We start from the raw sequence: 26,506 nt of genomic DNA on the forward strand, positions 1-26,506 counted from the left end.
TGAGCCACCCAGGTGGCCCTGGGAACTTGGATTTTAAAGGATTTCCTTCACTATGATCAGACTGGCTCACTAAATTGTGCTATCAATGTGGTTTATTCATGCTTTTCTTCTGGGAGTCTGGAATTTTGGCTCATGCTATGCAAGTGGTGCCCATGTGACCATTTCCCTAGTAAAAACTCTGGGCACCAAGTCTCTAATGGGCTCTCCTAGTACACAACATTTCACATATGTTACAACTTATTGCTGGAAGAAATAAGCTCATCCTGTGTCACTCCCTAGGAAAAGACTCTTAGAAGGTTGAGCCTGGTTTCCTCTAGATTTTGGCCCATAAGCCTTTTCGGGTTGTGCTTTGTTTCTTTTTGCTGTAAGAATTCATAGACATAGCGTAACTTGATTCTGAGTTCTCTGAGTTCACCTAGTAAGTCACTGACTCTGGAGGTGATCTTGGGGATCCCTGACCCACTACAGAAATCTCTTTCTATTTCTTCTTCATCAAAAAGCCTTGTGAGGTCTTAAATATCAGTGTTACCTGGGATTCCAACTTCAGTCTTCTACTTTATACACTAAATCAATCCCCTGTGTATGTGTTAATAACCTCTGTATCTATATTTTCAAGGCTGACCTTTACTTTAGGCTTCAGATTCTTAAATCCAACTGACTGCTGAACTTCTGCGTAGGTACTTCAAACTCAACAGGTCTAAAATAAGGCTGCTGTCGTTTCCTACCTTCCACTATCTGTTTTCTCCCCCATCCTCCCCTACCATCTATTTAATCTGCTCCTCCTGATTTCTTGGTCTCAGTAATGGCAACAACAGCATGCAGTCTCCCAAGCCAGATAGTTGGAGTCAATCCTACCCATCCAACAACCTACAAAGCACATCTTCAAATACTACTCATTCTTCCCACTATTTATTGAATCCTTTCCTCCTTTATCCCAGCTACCATTAGCCTAGTTTCAGATGCCTCACAACTCATCTAAACTATTGCACTATCTCCTGACTGATCTTCCCACCTCTGATCTTGCCCTACCCAAATCTGTTTCTTTTTTTTTTTTTAAAGATTTTATTTATTTATTTGACAGAGAGAGATCACAAGTAGGCAGAGAGGCAGGCAGAGAGAGAGAGAGGGAAGCAGGCTCCCTGCTGAGCAGAGAGCCCGATGCGGGACTAGAGCCCGATGCGGGACTCGATCCCAGGACCCTGAGATCATGACCTGAGCCGAAGGCAGCGGCTTAACCCACTGAACCACCCAGGCGCCCCCCCAAATCTGTTTCTATCTTCTGCAGAATTGCTATAGTGAGTCACATAAAACTGAAGTCTGCCCAGGCGATTACCTTACTTCTAATCCTCCAGTAGCTTCCTATCACCAAGAAAGTCTAAAATCCTAATACAGAGCTATGTTGGATATGAGGCTCTCCAGTAATACTGGAGCACCTACTAATTCCCTTAAAGCACATTGTGGTTTCAGGCTTCTATGTCCTCACTCATGCTGTTCTCTCTGCCTGGAACACTTTTCTGTGGATTCTTCCCCAGGTCAACATGCAGCCCAATAAGTAGCTCAGCTAATGAGTCCAGAAAGACTTTGTGAGAATTTATTCCTCAAAAAGGTCAAATGCCCTTCCTTTGTACTTGACTAGCACATTGTAAATACTGCTACTAAATCAGTAAACACTTAACACATTACTTTTTCTTATTTCAAATATTCCTCAGTGAGAGTGTAAATTGAGAGGGGACTTCCACAGTGTCTTACTCATCTTTGTCAAAAGTGCCCAAAGCTAGGCACATAATAAATTGGTATTTAGAAAATCTACCAATCTCACTAAATCTGACAACACTTTTAGGACATGAAGGACCATGCAAATGTAAGACATTATGTTACCAGAATAAAGAGAATACCTGAAGTTAAGACTCTGCATAGTTCTCTCGAGAATGCTCAAGTTATTATATAAAAAGAAAAACTTCATTTCTCTTATTCGGTATAAGTGCCTTCTATGTGTAGGCATTATATTTAATATCTACTTAATTATCACAAAAAAACTTTAAGAGGTGAATCATACTGAGTTTTCAGATGAAGAATCTGAAGTAAATAATTGTCCAAATGAAGTTCAACACAAATTCATTTGACTCCAAATTCTGTTATTTTCCAATACGTTATGCAGTCTTCGTTAAGTTTAAAATCAACCTAAATTTGATTACCTCATCTTCACAGATATCAGTCTTCTTTCCTTTTTTGTCTTCTTTATCTTCTTCATCCTCATCATCTTCATCAGCTTGGTCATCACTATCATCATCATCATCATCATCAAAATCACTGTCTCCTCCCTTCCTTCTTCGTTTGCGTCCTGGTGTGGGTGTGCCCAATGGATGCTGTTCTTCTCCAAGATCAATGCCACCTGAAGTATCTCTTTTGCCTGTTTTCTTAGCATGAATGATTCTGAGCCTTTAAATATGAAAAGAATGATGATATGGTAAAGTCTTCTCTCTGTACTTTTTAGAAAGCGTAACATTTTTTAAAAAGATTTATTTATTTGAGAGAAAGAGAGAGAACAAGCAGGGGGAGGGGCAGAGGGAGAAGCAGGCTCCATCCCAGGATCCTGAAGGCAGCCGCTTAACTGACAGAGCCCCTCAGGCACCCCTTGATTTTTTTTTTTTTTTGAGAGAGAGAGAGAGAGATGGAGAGTGTGCACATAGGGTGGGGGGAAGTAGAGGGAAAGGGAGAAAGAATCTCAAGCAGGCTCCATATCTAGCGCATAGCCCAACCCAGGGCTTGATCTCATGACCCTGAGATCATGACCTGATCTGAAATCAAGAATCTGATGTTTAACTGATTTAGCCACCCAGGCACCTCAAAGAGCACAACATGAGCTTGAGCCAAAAATATCTTACGGTATTTTTGTCAATAAGGAAGAAATCAATGATAATAAAAATTAGAATTGAGAAGTTTAACAAACATGTTTCCAGAAATTATAGAATGTATTAACTTTCAAGAATTATTTAGGATACCTCTTTGGAATTAGAGCACATTTAAAAAAGTAAAATTTATAAGTCTGGAAAGATTAACTCTAGCAATGGCCAAGTGATAATTTCTGATCTTATACTATCAGACTGAATAAATTTCAGTTCAAATTACCATAAAGAAATTATCTTCTTAACATAGAAGTTGAATAATTTCAGCATTGTATTTCCTGGCAGGAAGCTAATTAAGTTTTAATGCTGAATACATTTGGATATGTTAGACCCTCTGTAAAAGCAAACTTTAATTAGAAAGCAATTAAAAAGGCGGTAATTCCAAACAGATTCTGTTTATGACAAAAGTAACCTGATAGCAACAACAATCTTAGAAAATGTGATTACTCGACTTCTTTGAAATAAAGAAGATAAATGGTCTGTTTTCTAAGTTTGAAGAATATGAGCTTAATGAAATCTCAGTATAACTTCTGTCCACTGCAAATTCTGACCCTGAGTTTCATTAATTTCATATCTCATCCTTATTAAGCTTTACTATTCTAATTCTAAGACAAAATAAGGTTGTAATTTGTATGCTTTATAGGGGAACTTGTACAAAGGAAAAACAGTAAACTGATTTTAATAAAACAAGACTTACTTGCGAAGTTTACCTTCTACTACCCATTTATCTCTCCTCAAGTTTGACATATAATCAATATTCTTATCAATTTCACTGTCAATGCAAAAATCGGAAGACATAAATTAATCCATTATGCAATACATTAGTTTGGTAATAAGCAAATTGATGCAGTTTTGGTAAGTACAAATGATGACTGTTTATGAATAGCAAAAACAATTGAAAATTATATTAATATATTATCATATCTTAGAGATATATAGAAAACTTAAAATGTCCAGTAATGGTAGAAATGCATAGCTCTAAAATATCTGAATCAAACCTTTTTCTACAAAGGTAAAGGGTTGAAAATAACATATTTAAATCTGTAATATAACAAATAACAAGAACAAGTTGGACATGGATTTGTTCATCAAATCTTGAAATACTACAGTGGAGAAATTACTTTGACTTTTAAATGAGGATAGTTTTTTTAAAAAAGTACAAATTAATAAAGTAAAAAACTAAAAATATTAATATTACATTAGCACATAGTATAATAAAAAGTAGAATTATCCAATTCTAGGAATGGCTACTAAGGAAAATCAGGTAGTCATCTATCATTGAAAAACGTCAAAAAAAGAAAAATTTTGGATTCTTTCAGTTTTGGTACGCTATTGTATAATTAAAACAAGTCACAAAGACTGTATACAGTATGATCCAAATTTTTGTTTCAACAGACTGCAAAGAAATACATTTAAATATTATTAGCAGTAGTCATCTCTGAATGGTGAAATCAAGTACAATTTTTTTTTAAAGATTTTTAAAAATTTATTTATTTGATAGAGATCACAAGTAGGCAGAGAGGCAGGCAGAGAGAGAGAGGAGGAAGCAGCCTCCCTGCTGAGCAGAGATCCTGATGTGGGGCTCGATCCTGGGACCTGGGATCATGACCTGAGTCGAAGGCAGAGGCTTTAACCCACTGAGCCATCCAGGTGCCCCATCAAGTACAATTTTAATTTTTTTTTGTGGTAGTCTGTTACTTCAAAATGTTCTATTATGAGTTTGTATTATTTTGTGATTAGACAAATTCAAAACAGAAAACTATCACCAAAAAGGTCTGGGTGTATGCTTACCTCACCACACTCTTACTGCATGCCAGTTCATTGATCAGGAAAGCCAAGACTGAAGCTTTCTGTGCTGGAGTATGAGCCTGAAAAGCTTTGGTTTTCAGGCTTTCAGTAAGTTCAGTTTGTCCACAATGGGCTTCCATAAAAATCTGCAAAATCTCAGAAACATTGTCTCGATTCACGCCAACATTCAGCAAATGTTCTCCAAGAGCTGTTTTGGCCTATAAAAATTTGACATTTTTATCAGTATTGATCATAACCATTCATGACATAAAAACAATATAATTTTAAAATATGGATATTAAATGTAGATATTACTGGCAAGGACTTTATTCATATTTTTGATGGAGTGGAGTTAAAAATAGGCAACAGAGGATAGTCAAGTTTTTAAGTACTTGCATTCCTTCTATTTCTTCTTCAAGCCCCTGGTTAAGTTAGGCAGGGAGAATAGTATGTAATTCATGGGTAGAAATAGTCTATCACACCTTCCTTGACTATAGAGACTATCCTAAGCTTCTCCAGGCTTTATCTAGACATTCTATCAGTAGTGGTGGGGCTAGGTTCAAGAACATGACTACTGTGCTCTGGCTCTCAATGTCATGGGTGCCACTGCCTGCTATAGTGAATGAATAGAGAGATGGAAGAGAAATTAGCAGATGCATCTGGAAGCTTCTCACTCTACAATATTATCTACAGCAAAGCTGACCAAAATGTGTAGCTTAGTTGAAATTAAGATAAATTCGAACTTATTGGGTATCTACGTTAAAAGTCTTAATGTGCTGGTCTGTAGATGCTTTGATTAGCCTCAGTTATTCACAGTGATTCAGAGAGAACACAGTATAATTTCAAAAGGCACACGTAAGTTCTAACTGCTTCATGAATTATGTTAATCATAATAATAATCATAATATCACATGGGTAATAATAATCTAATACCATATGGGCATTTCTTTAAATTTGGTTTTTGCTGACAGCTAGAGGAAAATAGTAATTTGGGAATGATCTATATTCCTTAGGCTTTATGAAACAGGTTTTTCTAGGTTTGTACCAATTTAAGTACAAACTGAAGCTGATCTACATTTGACTTGTCAGACATGTAGAGAAAAATTGGATCAGTCTATACAGTCTTCTGCTAATATGCTAAAAGCCAGCTAACAATGCACTGCTAGTACAAATTAAAAAGAAAATTATAGATATATTTTTTACCTTGTATCCTGTAATTAGACCTGGATCACATACAGCAGCTGAGAGGAGCCTCACAAGCAAGTCTTGTACTTCACCCATGCTGTCCCCTATATTTAGCAATCCCTCTTGAAGAACACTCAGGTTTGGAACATCAATATTCACATCAAAGCCCAAAACTTTACCAAAGTTTCGTAAGAACTGCACCACCATGAGACAGTCTGAAAATGTACTTCCAGAGAGAACAAGTCCTGGAATACGAGGCAACTCTGGCAAAGGCTGCACATAAAACAAAATAATAAATAATTTTAGAGCCATGATTTTGTATCTTCTGAAGTACAAGAAGTTGCTGTCTTTCTTTGTCCTGCATCACAGCCGTGATTTTCCCTCTGGATCATAAATTCCCTGGTACTAAGTACTCATGGTACTAAGTATAGACAGCTCTCGAATACAAGTAACCAACAATAAATTTTGGTTGAACCCAACATGAACTTAGATTTCTGCAAAAGAGAATGCTTATTTTAATTAATTTACATATTGATACAAATTGGCTTATATGGCTGGAGCAATAATTAGATAACATAAGAAACATTTCAAAAATACCATGCCATCGACATACTTAGCAGAGTACTGATTTCTTTTTTTTTTTTTTTTAAAGATTTATTTGATACAGAGAGAGATCACAACTAGGCAGAGAGGCAAGCAGAGAGAGAGAGGAGGAAGCAGGCTCCCCGCTGAGCAGACAGCCCGATGCGGGGGCCGATCCCAGGACCCTGAGACCATGACCCGAGCCGAAGGCAGAGGCTCTAACCCACTGAGCCACCCACGTGCCCCCAGAGTACTGATTTCTTCTAATGATGGAGACCGATTTATATCGCAAACTACTAGGGGAGCTCAGAAACTAACAGTGTGCATCGGAGGGCTGTTTGGTTGGGCACAGTGCATTTTTGGCTAATGAATGTGGACAAATTACTAGGTCAACATGATCAGAACCCATGACCCTATCAAGAACCCAGTTATACTGCAACTAACAGCCTTTAGGTTTCCTGTACATAGCAAAACATTAATACTGAGTTTCAATATCAAAATTAGAAAGCTGTCTCTTTTGCACCTTCTCAAATATGTTTACATATTAACATTTTAATGGCTGAACTATAGTACTAGTTGTCATAAACATTTAAAAAAATAAGTAAATAGGTAATCTAAATTAAAAATATTTTTTCTACATGAATGGGATTTAATAATTGTATTTTAAACTTTGTGGAAAGAAATGTGACTTGTAAATACTTCTATTTCTCTGAATTGTCTTGTTCAAAAATGTTCTCCTACCCTTCACTTACTGAAATAACTAACCAAATACTTTTCCTACAATATTGTATGGAAACACAGAACTATGGATAATAGCTGATACCATACAAATCTTTTATGTTCCATTTGAGAACCATTTAATTCAGAGACTTTTCCTGAACCCTATCATACGCAGATATTTCCATGACTCTAAAAACGTATATAACAAAGCTAACAAAAATAAGTCTTAAAATGAACATATATTGATAAAGTGCATATGGATTTAAATAAAAATAAAAGATACAAGAAAATAAAGCTCATTTAGAATTAAAAAGTATTTACTCACTATGAGGCTTTAATAAGTGTGTTAACTAACATATATGCCCTTTCTAGGCTCATTTTAAACATCCAATTGACTAAAACTAGCATTATACTTTCATTTGCATTTAAAAGCATTTATGCTAAGTAACTAAATAGAATATTAATATAATTAAATCCTCACTGGAGTACTAAAAGTTTGCCTTAAGTAGTTTAGAAAAGAGCTTACACAGATTAAGAGACACTCATTATTTGTATTACAGATGAATATGACTTATAAGTAAATATAGATGCTATTTATCAAGTATAATAATATATTGTTGAGATAGTATCATAGAGATAATATGAAGCATCAATATAATTTTCTAGAAATACCATTTTCTTAGAGTCAAACATAAAATATTTCTACTTGTAAGTATATGAAATCATGCCAGATACCAATATTATTTGGCTCTTTCCAAATTTCTACTTTTATATATTTTATCCAAATTACATATCTGTGAAGCATGATGGAAGGGAAAACACATATGAAGTACGTTGGTTGGATATACTTCTTGGCTTTCAAGATGATAAACAGTATGGACTCTGGAATTTAACAAACCGGAGACTTAATCCACGTTGCCACTTATTAGCAGTGTAATACTGGGCAAGTTACTCAACCTCTTTGTGTCTCAGTTTTCCCATCTGTAAATGGGCATAAATATCAGTTCCCCAGGACTATGGTGAGGATTAAATGAGAGAATTCACTGAAAGCACTTAGCATAGTGCCCGGCATGTAGTAAACACACTCAAGAAAAGTTAGTTACAATCACTAAAGCACTGAAGGAAGTTGTAGATTATAAATCTTCACTTCTTTAAATACCTACAGGTATGTGATATGGAATTAGAGCTTTCTGTACCTAAATGCCTGGGAGGAACCAAATGACATATAGAAATTCTATCCACTTCTCTAATTCATCTTTGCAGATTTCCTCAGTATTTCTAATTCAATTTAAAAAGGTTTACAGTGCTCCACTTATGTATTAAATAGTGCCATTATTGGCACAGGAGCTCTAAAGAGGTTTATTGGTGGCTGTCCAGGAAAGACAGACAGACTGTGACTTGGAAACCCACTGCTCTGGTTAAAAATGAAAGGCTTTTGTAATGGCAACTCTGGCAAAGGAATCAGGTGAGACACAGGAAAAATTAAAGTTATTAATGAAATGTTTCACATGATAAATTACCTTTTGGTCTGCTAAGCACATATCTTCATTAGGCTTCTTTAGTTCCTTTGCCATTTCTAATTCTAATCTTCTTTGCTCTAGTTTACGTTCTTTATTTAATCTTTTCTCATCACGTTTTTCTTGTTTCAACCGTTCTTTTTCCTTAAAAAGAAAATCAAGGCCAAAAGTCTCTTTAATCATTGTATGTGTTTGAAAAACCACCAGCTAAAATTTTAAAAAGTTATCAAAAGGTTATTATTTCCATGAACAGAATTCTCTTAAGAGACTTAGGAATAGACTTAGAAACATAGAAACATACATAGAAACAATGACTTATTTTCACCCTTTGAATTTTAAAATAACCTTATGACTGTGTGTGTGTGTTTGTATTATCAATATTAGATTCAACTCAGATTATTCCATTGTTCAAAATTTATTCAATCCTTCCCCAGGTTACAAGATGAGAATAAAATACTTATTAACAAAAGCAGATATATAAAATGCACATGGGTAATTAAATATTTATAAAATACAGTAAACTTAGTATTAACACAAATTTTTGTGTAACTCCATCCAAGAAGCAAAGGAGGATTTAAAGCATGAAAGTGGAAACAACATGCTTGAATTTGCAAAAGTAGTTCTTTCAATTAACTAGTCTGTGATGAATCTAAAATACTATTTACCACTATAAACAACACATATATAAAATGATTCTGATATATCAACTATGTAATCAATTACTATCATTATAAACATATATATAAAATGATTCTGATATATCAACTATATAATCAACTATTACCACTATAAACATATATATAAAATAAATTCTGAAGGCAATTACAAAAGCATTCAAAAAATATTTTCTGTAATGGCAGCAAGATGAAAATAGTTGTCCTGTCTCCCTGTTGAAGGGGACAACATTCTGTTGGAAGAAGTCAAAATATTCTACGATATATTAGTGTCAGTACTTTATTGCCAGACCTCAAATACAATTCTTACTCAGATGAGAAATAACAGTGGAATCATCGGCTGTTCTAACCTATTACCTCACACAATTGACACATTAATGATGGGCTTACTTTTTTTTTTAATTTTTAAAAAGATTTTATTTATTTATTTATTTGTCAGAGAGAGAGAGAGAGCATGCATACAAGCAGGCAGAGTGGCAGGCAGAGGCAGAGAGAGAAGCAGGTTCCCTGCCAAGCAAGAAGCCCGATGGAGGACTCAATCCCAGGACCCTGAGATCATGACCTGAGCCAAAGGCAGCGGCTTAACTGACTGAGCCACCCAGGCGTCCCAAATGATGGGTTTACTTTTATAAAGCTGGTCATGTCTCTTCATTAACTAAAAATCTTTCAATTTTATTTTTATCAAAATAAAGTCCAGCTCCTTACTTCTGAATTCAAGACTCTCTCTCTCTCTCTTTTTTTTAATCTTATCTCCCAGTTTTGTATTCTATGTAGATTTAGTCAAGCTATTCACTATTCCTGATGAACATCTTGTTTCCTCACCTCCTTATATTGGTGCACTCCAAGCAGGAAGGTCAGTACTCCACCTTAATCTTATTTAAACATTACCACTTCCTCCCTAGTACCAATTTCTCTACCTATAATTTTAACATTGCACTCATTGCTTTGTTTTACACACACACACACACACACACACACACACACACACACTAGCATTTTTGCCCATATTCTAGCTATCCCTGTTTCAATTACTATGGCTAAGACAGCATCCTAACTGCTGTGGGAGGGCATGCCATAGGGGAGACACAGAGGAGAGGATATTCCAGGCAGAGTAGAGAAAGCACAGTGTATTTAAGAAATTGCTACTAGTGTCAAGAGTGGAGTGGAGGTTGCAGGTTGACTAATTGCGGAATATTATGATACAGAGCCAGAGGTCAGTTCATGAGAGCCTTTTTACATGATGTGCTCACATCACTGCTCATTTTTATACAACCTCTAAATTTCTGGGTTACTGATTCATACAGACATTAGGGAGGAAAATGATTCAGAAGCTCTATTGTGAGACTACTGACATAAAAAAAGTGCTACAATTAATCTTATTGATTATAAACTAAAAGCAGTTTCTGAGGGTCTAATAACATAAAATATACACAATTAACATGCAACATTCCTACAATGCAGTATAGATTTTCAAACAAAATTATCATTGGTAGAACTTTTTTTTCCCCCAGAATTGGATTTTCAATTTATAAACACATGAATGTTGCTCTAAGAATTTTTCCAAGAAAGAGAAAATATTTTGGTCACTCACCAGAATAATGAATCACAATCACCAACAGAAAAAACAAATGTCTCTTATAGATTTCGAAGTAGCTGGTGTAAATTTTTCTACCATGTAGGACTAACTCAGAATTCTTAACGATGTTCATTATAATAATAACCAAAAAAACTGAGACTATTACTCACTAAAAACTGTTGAAAATGGTTGCCATTTCTTTTCAAAAAGAGAAAAAAGATATTGTGACACTAATGCTCTCTTCACTGTGCCAACTTCACTTTGATGGCAATCTGGGGGTACATAATACTTCAATGATATACAGACAGTGAGTTAGAGTGCATTTAATGTCATGAGGTAAATATGGCTTATATTCTTGGATACCATTTTTAGCTAGTGATAGGCAATATTTTTTCCAGTTAAAAGCATGGTTATAATATGGCATGGAGAGTAAAATGACATCAATTTTTAGGATAAAATGGAGATTTCCAAGAAATCTTGGAAATTTTTAGGACCTTTATTACTTAAAGACAAGCAACCATTCTTGTCTTGAAATATTAGGTATAATTTGAAGGAAACACAAGGTCTCTAAATGTAGTAAATTTGATGAGTTTACTCACTAATTTATTTAACGAACTGTATAAAACAAGGTAACGCTCAAAGAACGAGAGCCAGTTCTGGGTCCCCTCAACAATCAACTAATATTAAAATGGTACATAAAGAAAGTCACAATCTAGCCCCACACAAGATTTTGTCTCACATGTCATGATTATCAAGGTATTTCCCATGATCCATCACATTGTGTGATACACCTATGTTAAGAAGACAGTGTAACCAGTTTGAGGCATTGCTTAGATGATGATGAAGATGACGAAAAAGGACAAGGAGGGAAACGGGGAGGAAGACGAGGAGTACAGACAACAAAGAGGTGACGAAAAAAAGCAACAAAGCCAAGACAGGGTCATACACATGGCAAAAACTGATTAACCCCCTCTTTGCCCCTTCCTCTCTGCCCACAGGTCATACTGAGTTACAACACTGTACTTTGTATATGCCATTTCCCCTGCCTGAAATGCAGAACCTCTCTTCCTTAACACAGAAATAAAGCCTTCTTTTATTCTTCTCATAAGTGTTTCAAGCATTTTAATATTTCTCTTTTTTCCCAAGCTTCCATATAACTTGTTATATTATTTATTGTAGTGTGGGACAATTATTTGCCTAAAGTTGATCTCTTCCACTTTACTGTAAGCTTTTAGAGGTCAGAGGAACAAATGTATTCACCTCTTTCTTTATGGAACAAGTTCAATTCCCAGCAGTACAATTTGCCAGACACTTCAAGGAAGTTTTTAATGATCTTATTTTTCTACCTATCAAGCTTATATCAGTTCAACTTTCCTCTCCCACTGGTCTCAATGCTGTTCTTATCTCCAACTACAATAGTTGTCATATATCTTTAACAGAAATATTTGGTGTGCCTAGGCATATAAAAATTATTTAAGCATTTATTCATTTGCTGAATGATTAATTCCACAAATGCCATATAAATAACAATAGGTTAACGTTTGTACCAGTCATTAAACATATTCAATAGCTGATTATTTTCTCAACTTTTTATATTTCATTCTGTGGACAGACATAATTGATGTCTTCTATTTTCAATTATACACAAACCTTGTAGCCAAAAGCAGACTTTAATACATTTATTAATAATTTTCAAATTATATTTGGGAATTTAAAAATATCTAAAATATATTTCCTACATCTACTCCAACATTGTTAATTTCTTGATCATTTTAATTTCATACACTATGATTTGATGTGCTTACAAATACACTGTCCCCATATTAAAATTAAATAGACTTATTATCTGATAATTTTTTCCAGAAATTCAAGTTTAAAGTGGCAGTGCTATTTTAGGCCAAATTTGAAGATGTTTAAACTTGTGTAGTATTCTCTCTTCTAGACTTGGTATACTGTTTGAAAGAGCAATATTTACCAACTTCATAAGCACCCCCCCCTTTTAAAAAGATTTTATTTATTTATTTATTTGACAGACAGAGATCACAAGCAGGCAGTGAGTCAGGCAGAGAGAGAGGAAGGGAAGCAGGCTCCCTGCTGAGCAGAGAGCCAATGTGGGGCTCCATCCGAGGACCCTGGGATTATGACCTGAGCCGAAGGCAGAGGCTTTAACCCACTGAGGCACCCAGGTGCCCCAACACCGCCCCCCTTTTTTAAAAAGATTTTATTTATCATTTGAAAGGGAGAGAGACAGAGTACAAGCATGGGGAGAGGCAAAGGGAGAAGGAGAGGCAGACTACGCACTGTGCTGGGAGCCCGAGTTGGGACTTGATTCCAGGACTGGAAATCATGATCTGAGCGCAAGGCAGATGCTTAACCATCCAAGCCATCCAAGCACCCCATACCTAAGCCTTCTCTTGACAAGTTATTATGCTTCATCCTACACTTAATTTCTGTAATATTATGGCTTCTTAAAGATTTAATTAATTAACTTAGAATGAGAGTATATGTGTGCACGTGCATGAGCTGGGGGAGGGGCAGAAGGAGAGGAAGAGAACAGACCCTGAGATCAGTGTGGAGCCAAAACAGGGGTCAATCCCATGACCCCGAGATCGTGACCTAAGCTGAAACCAAGAGTGGAAACCCAACTGACTGAGCCACTCAGACACCCCTATAATAATATGTTTTGTTGCCATGTCAAATACTAGGATTTCACAATGGAACTTTCTGGGTCTGTAAGGTCAACTCACAATAAAACTTTGATGTACCAGAGAGGACTTATGAAACCTATCATAATATGAAAGGAATGTTAAAACGTATTTTACACTAACAATGGTTAAATTTCAGGGCAATAACTTACATTGCCTACAAATAACTACAAAATATAGCTCCTGATTATTTTTTAGATTGACTGTCAATAATGGCAATTAATTAGTATGCCTCCTCTTAATTTTTTTTGGCCTTCATCCCCCTCATACCTTCCAGTTTTCTAGATGTAGAAATTCTTGAAGTAAATGAATTCTCAGAATATAAGTCATTTATAATAAAATCTTTTTAATCATCTTAATTACAGTAATGGAATTTTCCATATCAAAATATTACTAATATTTTAGTTAAGAAATCATTTAAATTTTACTTCAAAGTTGAAACACCTTTTTATAACAAATGGATTAAATTTAGATTATCCTAAATAGCCCAAAATATATAGGGTGACAATTTCAAAATCAGTTTTTTACTCACACAAAAAGACCACCTTAGGGACTCTCAAGGCATAAATGACCATATTTCCAGAAATCTATAGCACAATAATAAATGTATGAAATAAATTTACTCTATTTTAGAGCCATAGAAGTTTAAAAACCAAACAATGAATGTGGTAGAATGGCCTGTTATTGTAAACTTTTACAACTTATCAGACTGCAAAACAAGACATTTTTTAAGAGACAATGTTGCAAAGATGCCTTATTTTTTTGCTTTTTATGATTCTACTAGGTCTCTTAGGTGTTTGTTTTGGGAATAATTAGGGGAATACATTTCTTTTGACAGCAACTCGTACTTAAATTTCAAAGACATAAATATAATTTAAGAGACACAGGTTTACCTCAGGGTGCAGGAAGACTGCAAGTATAAATAAGATTAATAATACAAGCCATTTATAGAAGACAGACATAAAGATTAACAGTTACTGTTTTATGGTAACACTGAATATGAATAGAACAATCAGGGTAATTTTTTCTAAAGGGACTATTTTTTCATTTAAAATATGAAAATTAAGTTTAAACAAAGTTTAAAATTATGAATCACATGATAAAGAGAGAGAACTTTATGTTTTATATTTTAATAAAAATTTTATTTTATGGGTATAATATTTAAAAAGAATAAAACCTCCCAGTTATTATATTTTCTCAAAATCCCCCAAGGTATTACAGAAGTCTGTACTTTAGATTATGTATCCAATACTCTGTAGAATAGCTACTATAAATGTGTTCCAAGTTAAAATTAAAATTGTTAATAATTCCTGAGTCAGATTGAATCAGAGATTTTAATATACCTAAATTAAATTGATAATAATCCTTTAAAAATTGACTTTGTTTATAGGACATTTAACATCTTATCATATAGCTAATACAAAATAATTTTATATTTGTTTTTAGACTATTTAACTTTAAAATTAAAGTACATTATAAGTACATTGCATAAATACAAGCATGCCACAGAAGTATATTTACCATGTCTTCAACTGAACAACAGGTTTAAACAAAACCACCTATGTGTGCAATTCTACTTATTTTCATTTTTCACTAACTAGTAACTAATATAAATATAGGATTATAAAATAGTCTCATGACTTGAATCATGGATGGGGAGGGTTACATATTTTTTCTGCTTTCAAATTGTTTATTAGATGGCTTCTGAAACCTGAGCTACTCTCTTCTATTTTATGGTTTTGTCTCCTAAAGTGCTGACACAATCTTCTGTGATAGCTGCATATTTAACAACCTTTTATAGTTTATTGATCCTTAGAGGAAGACATATAAAAGACTCTTGGCGATCACTATGGTTGATTATTCAGTTAATATGAGTAAAGTGGTTATAAATTTGTGACTGGTATGGTTTAAAGTTCTTCTAAATAAAAGAGGGGATTTTGAGCTACTTTTTCACACTGCTTTAACCAACCTGTTTCTAGTGCTTAGTAATAATGAAAGCATATGTGTCTCATATTATACTTGAATTATACTAGGAAATAAGCCTTTTTTATTCATGAGATTAACTATTCTTTCTTACATTTTCTTATGAAAATATTTATGAACTATGATGATATAGCAGTGATCCTTTAAAATTACTAAGAGATTAATAACAAGTAAGGTAATTTATGTAAGTCTGAATATTCTTACTAATTATAGGGTTTTTAAAAAAGGTTTTTATTTATTTATGGGGTGGGGGAGACACCATGAGCATGGGGGCAAGGGTAGAAGGAGAGGAAGAAGACTCCCTGCTGAGTAGGGAATCTGATGCACGCCCCCATGCTCCCAATCTGGGATCATGACCTGGACTGAACAGATGCTTAACCAACTTAACCAACTTAACCCAGGTGCCCCACTAATTATAAATTTATATAATGGAAAAACTAAATAAATTGGGATTATTTTAGTAAAAATTTATTGAGTTAATCTAAATCAAAAAGTAAGATCAGTGTAGTGTACACAGAGTAACATAAAAGTGATGTTTGTGTTACCATCTTACTTTGATGGTTATGGGGAGGTTCTTGGAATAATTTCAGATGTTATCAGAGATTTTTAATTAACAAGGTGAAAGCAATTTATTTTTTTAACCTCATTAGTTCTTTAAATATTATTCAGAACATTTTTGTTTATCTTCTCTATTTTTCCTTTCTTCACAATCTAATCATAAAATGTTGAAGGTATTGAAAGCTAGAAGCAAGGTTTTTATATATTGGCCAGTTCAGAATTGATAGTTGGCCCTGCCTAGGTATCATATGGCTGTAACTTTACAATAAAGTTTGTTTTTTTTAATAGTTAATAACAGAAAAAAATATATGGTAATAGGACATAGAATATGAAGCCAAGATATGCCCATTATTGGCATTACTAGTTATATCTTTTGCATGTTAAGTAATAATAAGGAAATGGACAAGTACATATAGAAATATTTTGTTAATATTCACAGAGGTGGCACATTGATGAAAGATCTGGTTAAAGTTTTGTGTTGCCAGTAAAAACATATGCCTAATTACTGTCTAACTGTTTATACTGTAAATTTTTATTTCTGATATAATAAAAAAAATCATTATTATTATTTTTGTTTTTTCTGTAGTATCTAATCTAATGCTGTGTGCAAAATAGTAGTTTAAGAAGTAAAATTATGTAAATATGGTAAAATTATCTAGTCTTGTTCACAAGTCTACAGTTATCAGAGGATAACATTTTAAGAGGTCAGTTTTACCTATGGGGTTCTCTTAAACATTCCAATAAAGGATTATTTGTGACATATTTCATTTTAAATAATAGTTTCTTGAATGTCTAACTCTAAGAAAACCATCTAGGGTAAAATAAAAGTTTCTATTGTTACATAAAGAAAATTATACAGATAGAAAACATAATAATGTAGTCATTCTTTAATGATATTTTTATCACCAATTTGTTTAACTGCCATTTGCATTTTAACTCATTCATTCATTCATTTATTCATTCAACTACAATTTTCTAAGGTCCAATTGTATACCTGGCTCTACAGTGATACACAAGACAGACAAGATTCCTGTCCTCAAAGATCTTACATCCTGTGAGGAAGCAGACCATAAACAACAATAAAATAAATAAGATGATGGAATGGAGTTCCAAAGGTGGGGTATAAAAAAAGGCAAAATTAGGTGTTCTTGGAAGGCCTCTTAGACAAGTTAACATTTAATCTATAAATAAACAACAAATAAGAATCACTTGAATATTTGGTGGAAGAGCAGCAATGGTAAAGACCCTTTGTTTAGGATGATAAAAAAAACAAAAATGACTGTAATATAGTACTTAAGAGACAAATCTTCAACAAAGTTGAAGTGAGAGGCAGAGGTCAGTGCATGTGGGACTGCTTTGTGACGGTGAGGCATTTGGACTTCACTACAATTGCAGTAAGAAGCTACTGGTTAGTGTTAAGATGTAACCTGGTTCACTTTCTGAGAAGTGAATCACTCTGGCTGCTCTGTGGAGAACACATAGGGAGTGCTTAGGAAAATAAAAATGCAAACAAGTGAAGGAGGTTCCTTAAATTATTACACTTCATTTTATTAATACATAAATAGCATAATAATTATATACTTTATATATATATATATATATGCACATTTCTCTCTCTCTCTCTCTCTGTTTTTTTTTGTTTGTTTGTTTAATAGTTTGGCATGGTTGCCTTGACATTCCTTTCCAAATTACTTAGGCTTGACGTGAGCAGCCCAGTCCAGAATGTGTATTGCCCCAATATAGGTGCTTTCATTTTTAGTTCTTTTTCACTTTATCTGATGCTTATTTTTATTTTTAAAATTTTTTTTAAATTTTACTTTTTTTTCAGTGTTCCAAAGCTCATTGTTTATGCACTACACCCGGTGCTCCATGCAATACGTGCCCTCCACGATACTATTATTTTTCTAAGTACTTCAGACAGAAGTGTTAATACTATGTATGTTACTCATGTTTCTTTTTTCTGAGGAGGAATGAGATAGGAGAGGGAAAGCTGTACTTGATTTCCCATATTCCTTTCCAAGTTTTACTGGAACCAATGTACCTGATTTGCTTTATCTAGTCAAAGGTAAATCTTTTTTCCATGAAAGGTGCTCTTAGTCTTTCATGGATTCTTAGAATGTTTAATTTTAATTACCTTCATTTATCCTGTGGCTGCTATCTTTCACTCAAACCAGATCTTATTCACCTCACTTTAGCAGCTTTTCCCACTCTATTCCCAGGCAACAGGAGATATGAAAAACCAATGGAAGAGGTCATGCCTTTTGGGCCTTTTGGGCACCTTTTAATCTGGGCATTCACTCTCTTTGATGATCTTACTCTTACTCTTGGGTTCTCCTCTTCTACTAAATTCAAATATATCTGGAGATAATGTTCTGCATTCTGCCTTTCTTTAGCTTTTCTTCCCATCAGGAAAAATTGGAATGGCATGCTCCTGTTCTTTTTAGCCCTCTAAAAAGAAGTACACTTGGTAGAGAGGAACTTGTCTCTTGCGGAATTTTCTAGGTCCTTTTCCTGAGTTGTTCTTCAGTTTCTATCCTCCAGATTGGAGGAAATTAGGTTGCGCTTTTAATTACTCCCTTTCCTACTCTTTCCACTGCCACACTGCTTTTAGAAAGGAACAGCGAGGGGCGCCTGGGTGGCTCAGTGGGTTAAGCCGCTACCTTCGGCTCAGGTCATGATCTCAGGGTCCTGGGATCGAGTCCCGCATCGGGCTCTCTGCTCAGTGGGGAGCCCGCTTCCCTCTCTCTCTCTCTCTGCCTGCCTCTCCCATCTACTTGTGATTTCTCTGTCAAATAAATAAATAAAATCTTAAAAAAAAAAAAAAAAGAAAGGAGCAGCGATAGCAGCCACTCCAATTCTCAGAATTTGTTGTCTTTCTTTCTCTACTTGTCATTTTTCAGAGATTACGGTTATAAATTCATAGACTCGCATTACATTAGGTTACATTACGTGTAAAAGCTGTCAATGGGCCTGGATAATTAACAGGTTTGGAAGAAAAGATAGTAAGAAAAATGTTAAGGCAAAACTTCCATGAAATTTAGGAGAGTCACAAGAAGTGATTGCTGGAAGAGGCTAATTAGAGGTAATCTGTGTTAGTAGTTCCCAACCTGGCTATGCATCTTGGTAGGCCCACTCTACACAGCAATCACATGGAGAGTGATAAGGAACTATTAAGCACTGTGTGGTGCTACGTTTTGTTCCAAAAACTTTACACATACACTCATACAGATGTACACCCATTTAATCATTACTACAAAATGAAATAGGAACTGTTATCTCTATTTTATAGATGAAAAATTTGAATCACATGTGAAATAACTTGCCTAAGGTCACATAGCTGAAGAGCAATGAATCTAGAATTCAAATCCAGGTAAAAAAAAAAATTACAATGTCCAGGTTCCTAAACAATATACTTATTGTCTCTCTACATTAGAAATCTATAATGATAGATTTAAGCCACAGCTGAGGCAAAAATACTGAAACTCAGCTCTCTCAAACTTCCAGACCAAACTGTTATTTTTAATTCTCTTACTAAATGTTTATCTCAGTTGATAATCTTATAATCCTAAGAGGTAGGTATCATTATCTCAATTTAAAAGAAGAAATAAACTTTAACCAGCATTTAAATTAAAAACTTGAAACAAAAAAACAGAAGAAGAGGGAAGAAAGGAAGGAAGGAAGGAAAGAAAGAAGGAAGGAAAGGAAGGAAGGAAGGAAGGAAGGAAAGAGGAAGGAAGGAAGGAAGAAAGAAAGAAAAGAAAGTGAGTCAGGCCTGAAGAGGTAAAGCAAGTTGAGTCTGAAGAGTCAGCACAGAAATTCTTAGTCTCTCACACTCCAAAGCCCTGGATATCATGGCCATAACTCTATTCAACTATTTTAATACAGAATGCATTGCTTTGTAATATATATATTTAACCTTTAATTGCTTTCTATTACATTCCAAATAAGCTCATTTTTACTTATTTCAATAATTTCCTTATTCTGAATTATCTGTTAAAGTCTATCCTAAGGAAAGTACTTAAGCGCAATTTTACACAGAACAGTAAAGAATAATTAATTCTGAAGGCAAAAGTCCATAGATGGACTGACTGGTGTTTCAGTTAGGACACAAAGGACTTGTTTAGGCATGCTCTAATATTAGTTTTGTGAAACTCTGGTTACAGTAATAAATTACTACTTTTATCCAAGCAAATGCCATTCACTACATTAAAAAAAGATAATTAAAATCTCAGCCAAGAAAATTAACACATAGTTTGGAATCCTTCCTACATTCTTTTATGTTCTAATCTTTAATATTTGGCTTGCTTTGGAAAGCCAATAAACCATGACAAACCTACACTATGAAGAATTTATATTTAGAAAAACCAATGCTTTAGGAAAAAATACTAGTACTTTTTTTAGAAACATGCACTTACTTCTGCTTTTTTACGAGCTTCCATAGCTTTCATAAGCATCATATGTTGTCTCCTCCTCTCTCGTTCCTATTAGGCCAGATAAAATTAGGAAAATAATTATAATTAATAGTATGATTTTGAAATGGAAAAAGAAAACAAAACAAAACAAAACTCAGTATAGCATGTTTAGCATTTATAGACAAGTCACAGTAAATACTAAATATAAGACAAGAATGGCCAGTCTGTGCATGTTTTAGTTCAGGTTTAGAAAGCAAATACAAGAACAATCAAAAGCAAAAAGGTAAAGCAATGAACATGGAGACAGTGTAAACAGAAGCATACAAGATTTACTTATGGTCAGTTGTGATGCTCCTTCAAAAGCTGGCAGAACAAAAAGCATAATGGTTGGCTGGAACAGGTCAGTTACCTTACATCTGCTATTAGAAAAACCACAAATATGTACTATAGGCCAATTAAACTAAAGGTTTAGTTTAGATCTTAAGGTTTAGTTAGATCTTAAGTTCTTAGACAGAAATTGATTTATAACCACTTTCACTTCATGGTTTTAGAATTAAGTTGTTTTTATTTCAAGTACACTATCATTTTGCAAATTCAATAGGCCACCAACAAATTAGATTTTTTTTTTAAGTTTTTATACCAATTTAGTCAAACTGGTCGTGGTTCACATACCAACACCAATGAAATGGGATACTCCTATTTACTGATGTCTGCCACTTGATGCGCTATTTAAGACTGTAAAAGCTGCACCAGAGGCTAATAAATGGAATCTAAAAGGCACAGTATGAAAATAAGGTAAGCACAAGTTTTGATAATTTCATTTTATTTTAAAATTTAAGAATTACAGTTATATCTAATGAATTCTTTTTGTTTAAATGTATTTGGTCCCCCCAAAGGGATATTTCTAAAATTATTTCTCAAATTTTGTCTTTAAAACCAGAATATATTTCATATTCTCTCATCAACCTAACTCAAAATTCCCATTGTATTCAATGGCAGTTTTGCACCTAGAATGATGGGAGAATATGGGTCATTATCGTATCTAATTGTATAGTGATCCAACTCTCATTGTGACATCAGTAATGTAAATTTCTAGATGGCAACCTTATGTAAGGCTTGCACAATTTGATTAGAAATCTTGGAGATGTATCATACTTCTTTATAGACAGACAAGCAGATGTATGCAATGCACTGTGCTGTAAAGCCATGCAGCAGTATGTAATATGACAGCAGCCAGTGCTACACTTTATGCATTGCTATGACAACCATATCACAACCAAATCACAATGCGGTGTTAGATGTACAAAAATAAACATACCCATACCATATCTAGTCTATGCCTCTCCAACTCCTGGTAGAAAGAGTTGGCACAACATTATGAAACAGAAATCACAGAGTCATGAAACCAATTTTTAACCCCCCAAAGACACCAATACCAAAGCAAGGCAATAAACCATAAGATGAAGGAAAAACTTAAGCAGGAATTACATTGGAAACTTTTAAGAAAACATTTTGAAGATTTTCCCCAAAACAGATTTAAGAAAAATTATAAAATATACATTTCAACAATTGTATAACTATATGTATACAGACCTGATGCTTCAGAAGAACAGCTTGTTGTCTTCTCATTTCTTTTTCCTTAAAAATAAGAAACTTTTAATATATAATTCTTAGGGAAGATTTAGAACATAGTACAAGCATTAAATATTGCTTTCCTGAGATTCTATAATCTTCCAGTAGGTCAAACCACATGGAATTGCAAATATTTGATCATTTTTTACTTACATAGTGGCAATTTCATATGCTTCTACTTAATACAGAAAGATTATATGATAGTAGCAAGGATCCTATTCAGTAGCCATTTAAATTTAAAATTCAATAACCTAATAGCATATTTCAATGGCACATTCACTGAACTGACTAGCTAAATGGTCAGAGCATATCAGATACAATTGACACAAGTATCTTTAAAATTATTTTAATACATTATATAGAAATCCAGCTGATTAGAACTCTCTCCACTCTGAACATAAATTCCCAAATACACTACTTTATACCTTGACAGCATCCATATCATTTCTGTACACTATCTATGAATGAAAATAACAACAGACTGAGGTCAGTTTAAGATTTTCATGCTCAGCTATAATCCAGGGCACTACTCCAATAGGGTCGGGCTTAATGCAAGCAATTCTACAAATGTCATCACTGTAAATATTCTTATAAAGATAAAAATCTAGATGATATTAAGTGATGAAAAGGGGTAGAAATCTAAAGAAAAAGTAAGAAAGTCAAAGTAGAAAAGGTAACTAACAGTTCCCTGGCTTTATAGGATATATAATTGTGTCTGTTTCTGAAACCAGCAGGATCATTAAGCTGCTCTCTTTCAGTAATTAATTATGAGAAAAAGTGGAAGGTGAGGGGTAGTGTGTGTGTGTGTGTGTGAGAGAGAGAGAGTATGTGGTTTGGGGGGGGCAATGCTTCATGTCAGAAAATCAAAACCAAACATTATAATAATTAACAATGGCTAATTTTATTATTGGCAAGTGACAGTTTGTTCAAGTTAGGTTTTTGTTTTGGTAGGCTCTTCACTTTTTAATAGCTAAAACAGTTGCTGGACATTAACCAAGTTATAATCTTAAGTAGAGAGTCAGATTTGGGACACAATTTGAAACAAACATCAACAACACAAAATAGCTTTGGGAAGATTATTCTGATTCAGCAAAACTATATACAGGTATTATGCAATAGTTTGCATTTCTGATTTGATGTTTGCTACTTGAAGAGCTCAAAGCATCACATAAAACCTGTATAATGAAATAAAAAAAAACACAAACATACAATATACATACAATAAAAGCACACATTATATACATGTTGTGTCTGCGCTAAACATTTTTTAAGATAATCAAATTGAGGAGAGCTTTTTTCATATAATTGATACTGGTGTAACATCACATAGTTTTTATTTTTGAAAAATAAAAACTCTGGTTCTCATCTAAACTAACCTTTATTCGTTTCTCGGCCTCCAATAATTTGGCATTTGCTGCTTCTTCCTTCTTTTTCTTTTTAGCCTGTGCATGCAAAACAGGTCTCAAAGTCATGCAAAAGCACCACTACAACTTGAAAATAATCTCAGACTTGAAAATGGAGCTACATGTCTCACAAGGTACAAAACAGTATGTAACATATATGTAGACAATTACGAATTTTCCCCAGTTAACATTATATTTAACAAACTAATTTAATTTTTAACATATGGATTAGAATTATGATATACGAAAAGGTTTTAAACGCGTAAGAGTATGTCAGTTTTACTCTCTAATCTCTGTTAAAAGTCTGAATTAACTGAGTGTTGATGTCATTTTGACTTAAAAAAATCAATCACAAAAAAACCGATTTTGTGGCATGTATTGTCTTTTTTTCTGATTTTTAAAAAGTAAAACACAATCAGTGTAGAAAAAATAGGAAACTGGATTTTTATCGGTAAGCAAGTCATTTAATGAATACATCAGTAACACATTAAAATGCACATGTACTCTTTATTTGAAATTCTTTTTTAACACTTGAAATTTGAGATAAAGAAATCCATTACTCAGATGATTTAAAGGAAGGAAACATTACATCTCATTTTCTCTAGCTATACAAGGTGGTTTAGTTAAAGGCTTTTTTTTTTTAAAGTAAACATATTTCATGAAGTATATTTTGAATACCAAGATCATGTTATCAAATTTGAGCTTTATAATCTTCAAGTCTTTAATTATCAAGCAGTTTTTAAACTATCCAGTAGTTATTGTCAGTTTACTTTAAGATAGGCATATTTTCTATTTGGGGGGTTTTAAAATTAATTTGAAATGGGTAAGGAAATATGTGTCTATTTCTACACAGAAAACCTCAGCTAGCTGGAGTCTTCAGGGAATTGTTTTATATGGCAATGGTTTCCTGAATAGCTCAAAGGTTATAATATTTTTTAATCATTAAAAGTTTAGGGACGCCTGGGTGGCTCAGTTGGTTAAGCAGCTGCCTTCGGCTCAGGTCATGATCCCAGCGTCCTGGGATCGAGTCCCACATCGGGCTCCTTGCTCGGCAGGGAGCCTGCTTCTCCCTCTGCCTCTGCCTCTGCCTGCCTCTCTGTCTGCCTGTGCTCGCTCTCTCTCTGACAAATAAATAAAGAAAATCTTTAAAAAAAAAAAAAGTTTATTTTCACAGTTTTAGATGAAAATAATTTTGAGACATATGCCTATTGAGACATAGTACAGTTAGCACAATTTGGCTTTTCCTGATGACTCAGGGCCATTGTTCTGAACATTGTTCTGAACAGTTATTATACTACACAGTTTGATAGAGTAATGTATTTTGGCCATTAAGGTATTGAAAATTGTTTGCTATTCAACTACAAAATTACACACTCTTGCTAGGCTTTTGAATTCCTATATATGCAGGTTGGAGTTTTTCTGCATTTTCCCTTGCTGTCTTTTGGCTATTACTTTTGCTGTTGCCAATATATGTCCTCTAGCCCTATTTCAGTAGCTTTAGGGGAAGAGGGATATATTAGAAACTAGAAAACCAAGCTAGTTAAACTGTTTCTACATTTAAAATTTACTTTTACTTTTATAATGTTTTATTTCTAAATTGAAAGTAAATATCTGACTATAAGTCCTAATGAGTTTTCTAAAAGTAAAGAACATGAGTTTTAGCACAGAACTTCCTGACAACTATACTGGCTGCTCAGAGGTTTCCTTTTTTTTCCTCTTTTGTCTCATTTTCTGCATTTTTACTGTTAGAATTAGATTAGCTTGCTAAGTAAGGTTCAGATAAGTTCTTATTTTATGTGTTATGTTTAAAGAGAATTTCTGATGAACATATTAGTTTGTATGAGTGAGAGATCATGTGGGTAAAATTTTTATTTTTGTACACTTTAAGATATATAACTATATTACTTTAATTATATCAAACTTAAGAGTTCTACCTCTAGAATTTGCTGGGCTCGAAGTTCTTTCTCCATTCTGATTTGTTGTATTCTTTTAATTTTTTCCTGTAGAAAAAATAATGATAATTGAAGACAATAAACTAAATATATAGGTGAAAAGTATTTAAGAGGAATCATATGATTTAAGATATAAGTACACATTTACCAAAGGTTGCCCATGCTGGATATAAAACTCAATGAGTTAGCTTAATATCATATATACATTCATGTCTTAAATTAATATGATTTCATAAAATTTCTCAAAACAATTTGTAATGCTAAATAAGGATATAGAAACCAGGTAAGCAAGGTAATTAAACTCATTTAACCTGTATGCAAGTACAACTAATATTTAATCTGAGATAAATATAGGTCAGAATAATAGGAAAAAGTAGTACCTCAGGAGTCAGAAAACCTAAGGCTAGTCCTGAGTTACTGACATTCATTGCATGATCTTGAATAAATAACTACTCTTGTATAAAATAGGGACAAGTGTTTGCTCTTTACTCACTACATTATGATGAAATTAAAATGCTTAAAAAGTATATAGTACCATATAATTGTAATAGATTATTAACAATTAACAATACTGTAATTTTTTATTTCACATGGTGAATAACATGATAACATGACATTACTTTAAATTACTACAATAAGCCAAATCCAGAAGTAATCTAACATTACTTAAAATGGATTAATTATTGGGGCTCCTTTGTGGCTCAGTTGGTCAAGTGTCTGCCTTACACTCAGGTAGTGATCCCAGTGTCCTGGGATCATGCCCCAAGACGGGCTCCCTGCTCAGTGGGGAGACTCTTTTTCCCTGTTCCTTTCTCTCTGTCCTGCCCTTCTGCTAGTGCTCTCACTCTCAAATAAATAAATGAATGAATAAATAAAATAAAATAAAATAAAATAAATAAAATGGATTAATTAT

At 33.8% G+C, this 26,506-nt stretch overlaps 1 protein-coding gene and 1 long non-coding RNA gene across 19 annotated transcripts in view; one reads left to right on the forward strand and one right to left on the reverse strand.

The window, feature by feature from the left end:
- Positions 1-26,506, reverse strand: part of BAZ2B (bromodomain adjacent to zinc finger domain 2B) — a 315,898-nt gene that overhangs the window by 47,999 nt on the left and 241,393 nt on the right. For 10 of the 18 annotated variants that reach the window (XM_044242153.1, XM_044242151.1, XM_044242143.1 and 7 more), the window contains 10 exons: positions 25,576-25,641; positions 23,615-23,680; positions 22,200-22,244; positions 21,925-21,957; positions 20,610-20,675; positions 8,702-8,842; positions 5,898-6,152; positions 4,698-4,912; positions 3,604-3,678; positions 2,196-2,439 (listed from right to left, as the gene is read on the reverse strand). In XM_044242153.1, the coding sequence (XP_044098088.1) occupies positions 2,196-2,439; positions 3,604-3,678; positions 4,698-4,912; positions 5,898-6,152; positions 8,702-8,842; positions 20,610-20,675; positions 21,925-21,957; positions 22,200-22,244; positions 23,615-23,680; positions 25,576-25,641 (1,206 nt within the window). The remainder of the gene's footprint in view (positions 1-2,195; positions 2,440-3,603; positions 3,679-4,697; positions 4,913-5,897; positions 6,153-8,701; positions 8,843-20,609; positions 20,676-21,924; positions 21,958-22,199; positions 22,245-23,614; positions 23,681-25,575; positions 25,642-26,506) is intronic. The other 8 variants (XM_044242152.1, XM_044242154.1, XM_044242148.1 and 5 more) reach the window with 2 other exon arrangements.
- Positions 1-26,506, forward strand: part of LOC122902525 — a 93,682-nt gene that overhangs the window by 36,436 nt on the left and 30,740 nt on the right. The window lies entirely within an intron of this gene.

This window comes from Neovison vison, chromosome 3, assembly GCF_020171115.1.
Source record: "Neovison vison isolate M4711 chromosome 3, ASM_NN_V1, whole genome shotgun sequence".
Lineage (NCBI taxonomy): Eukaryota > Metazoa > Chordata > Mammalia > Carnivora > Mustelidae > Neogale > Neogale vison.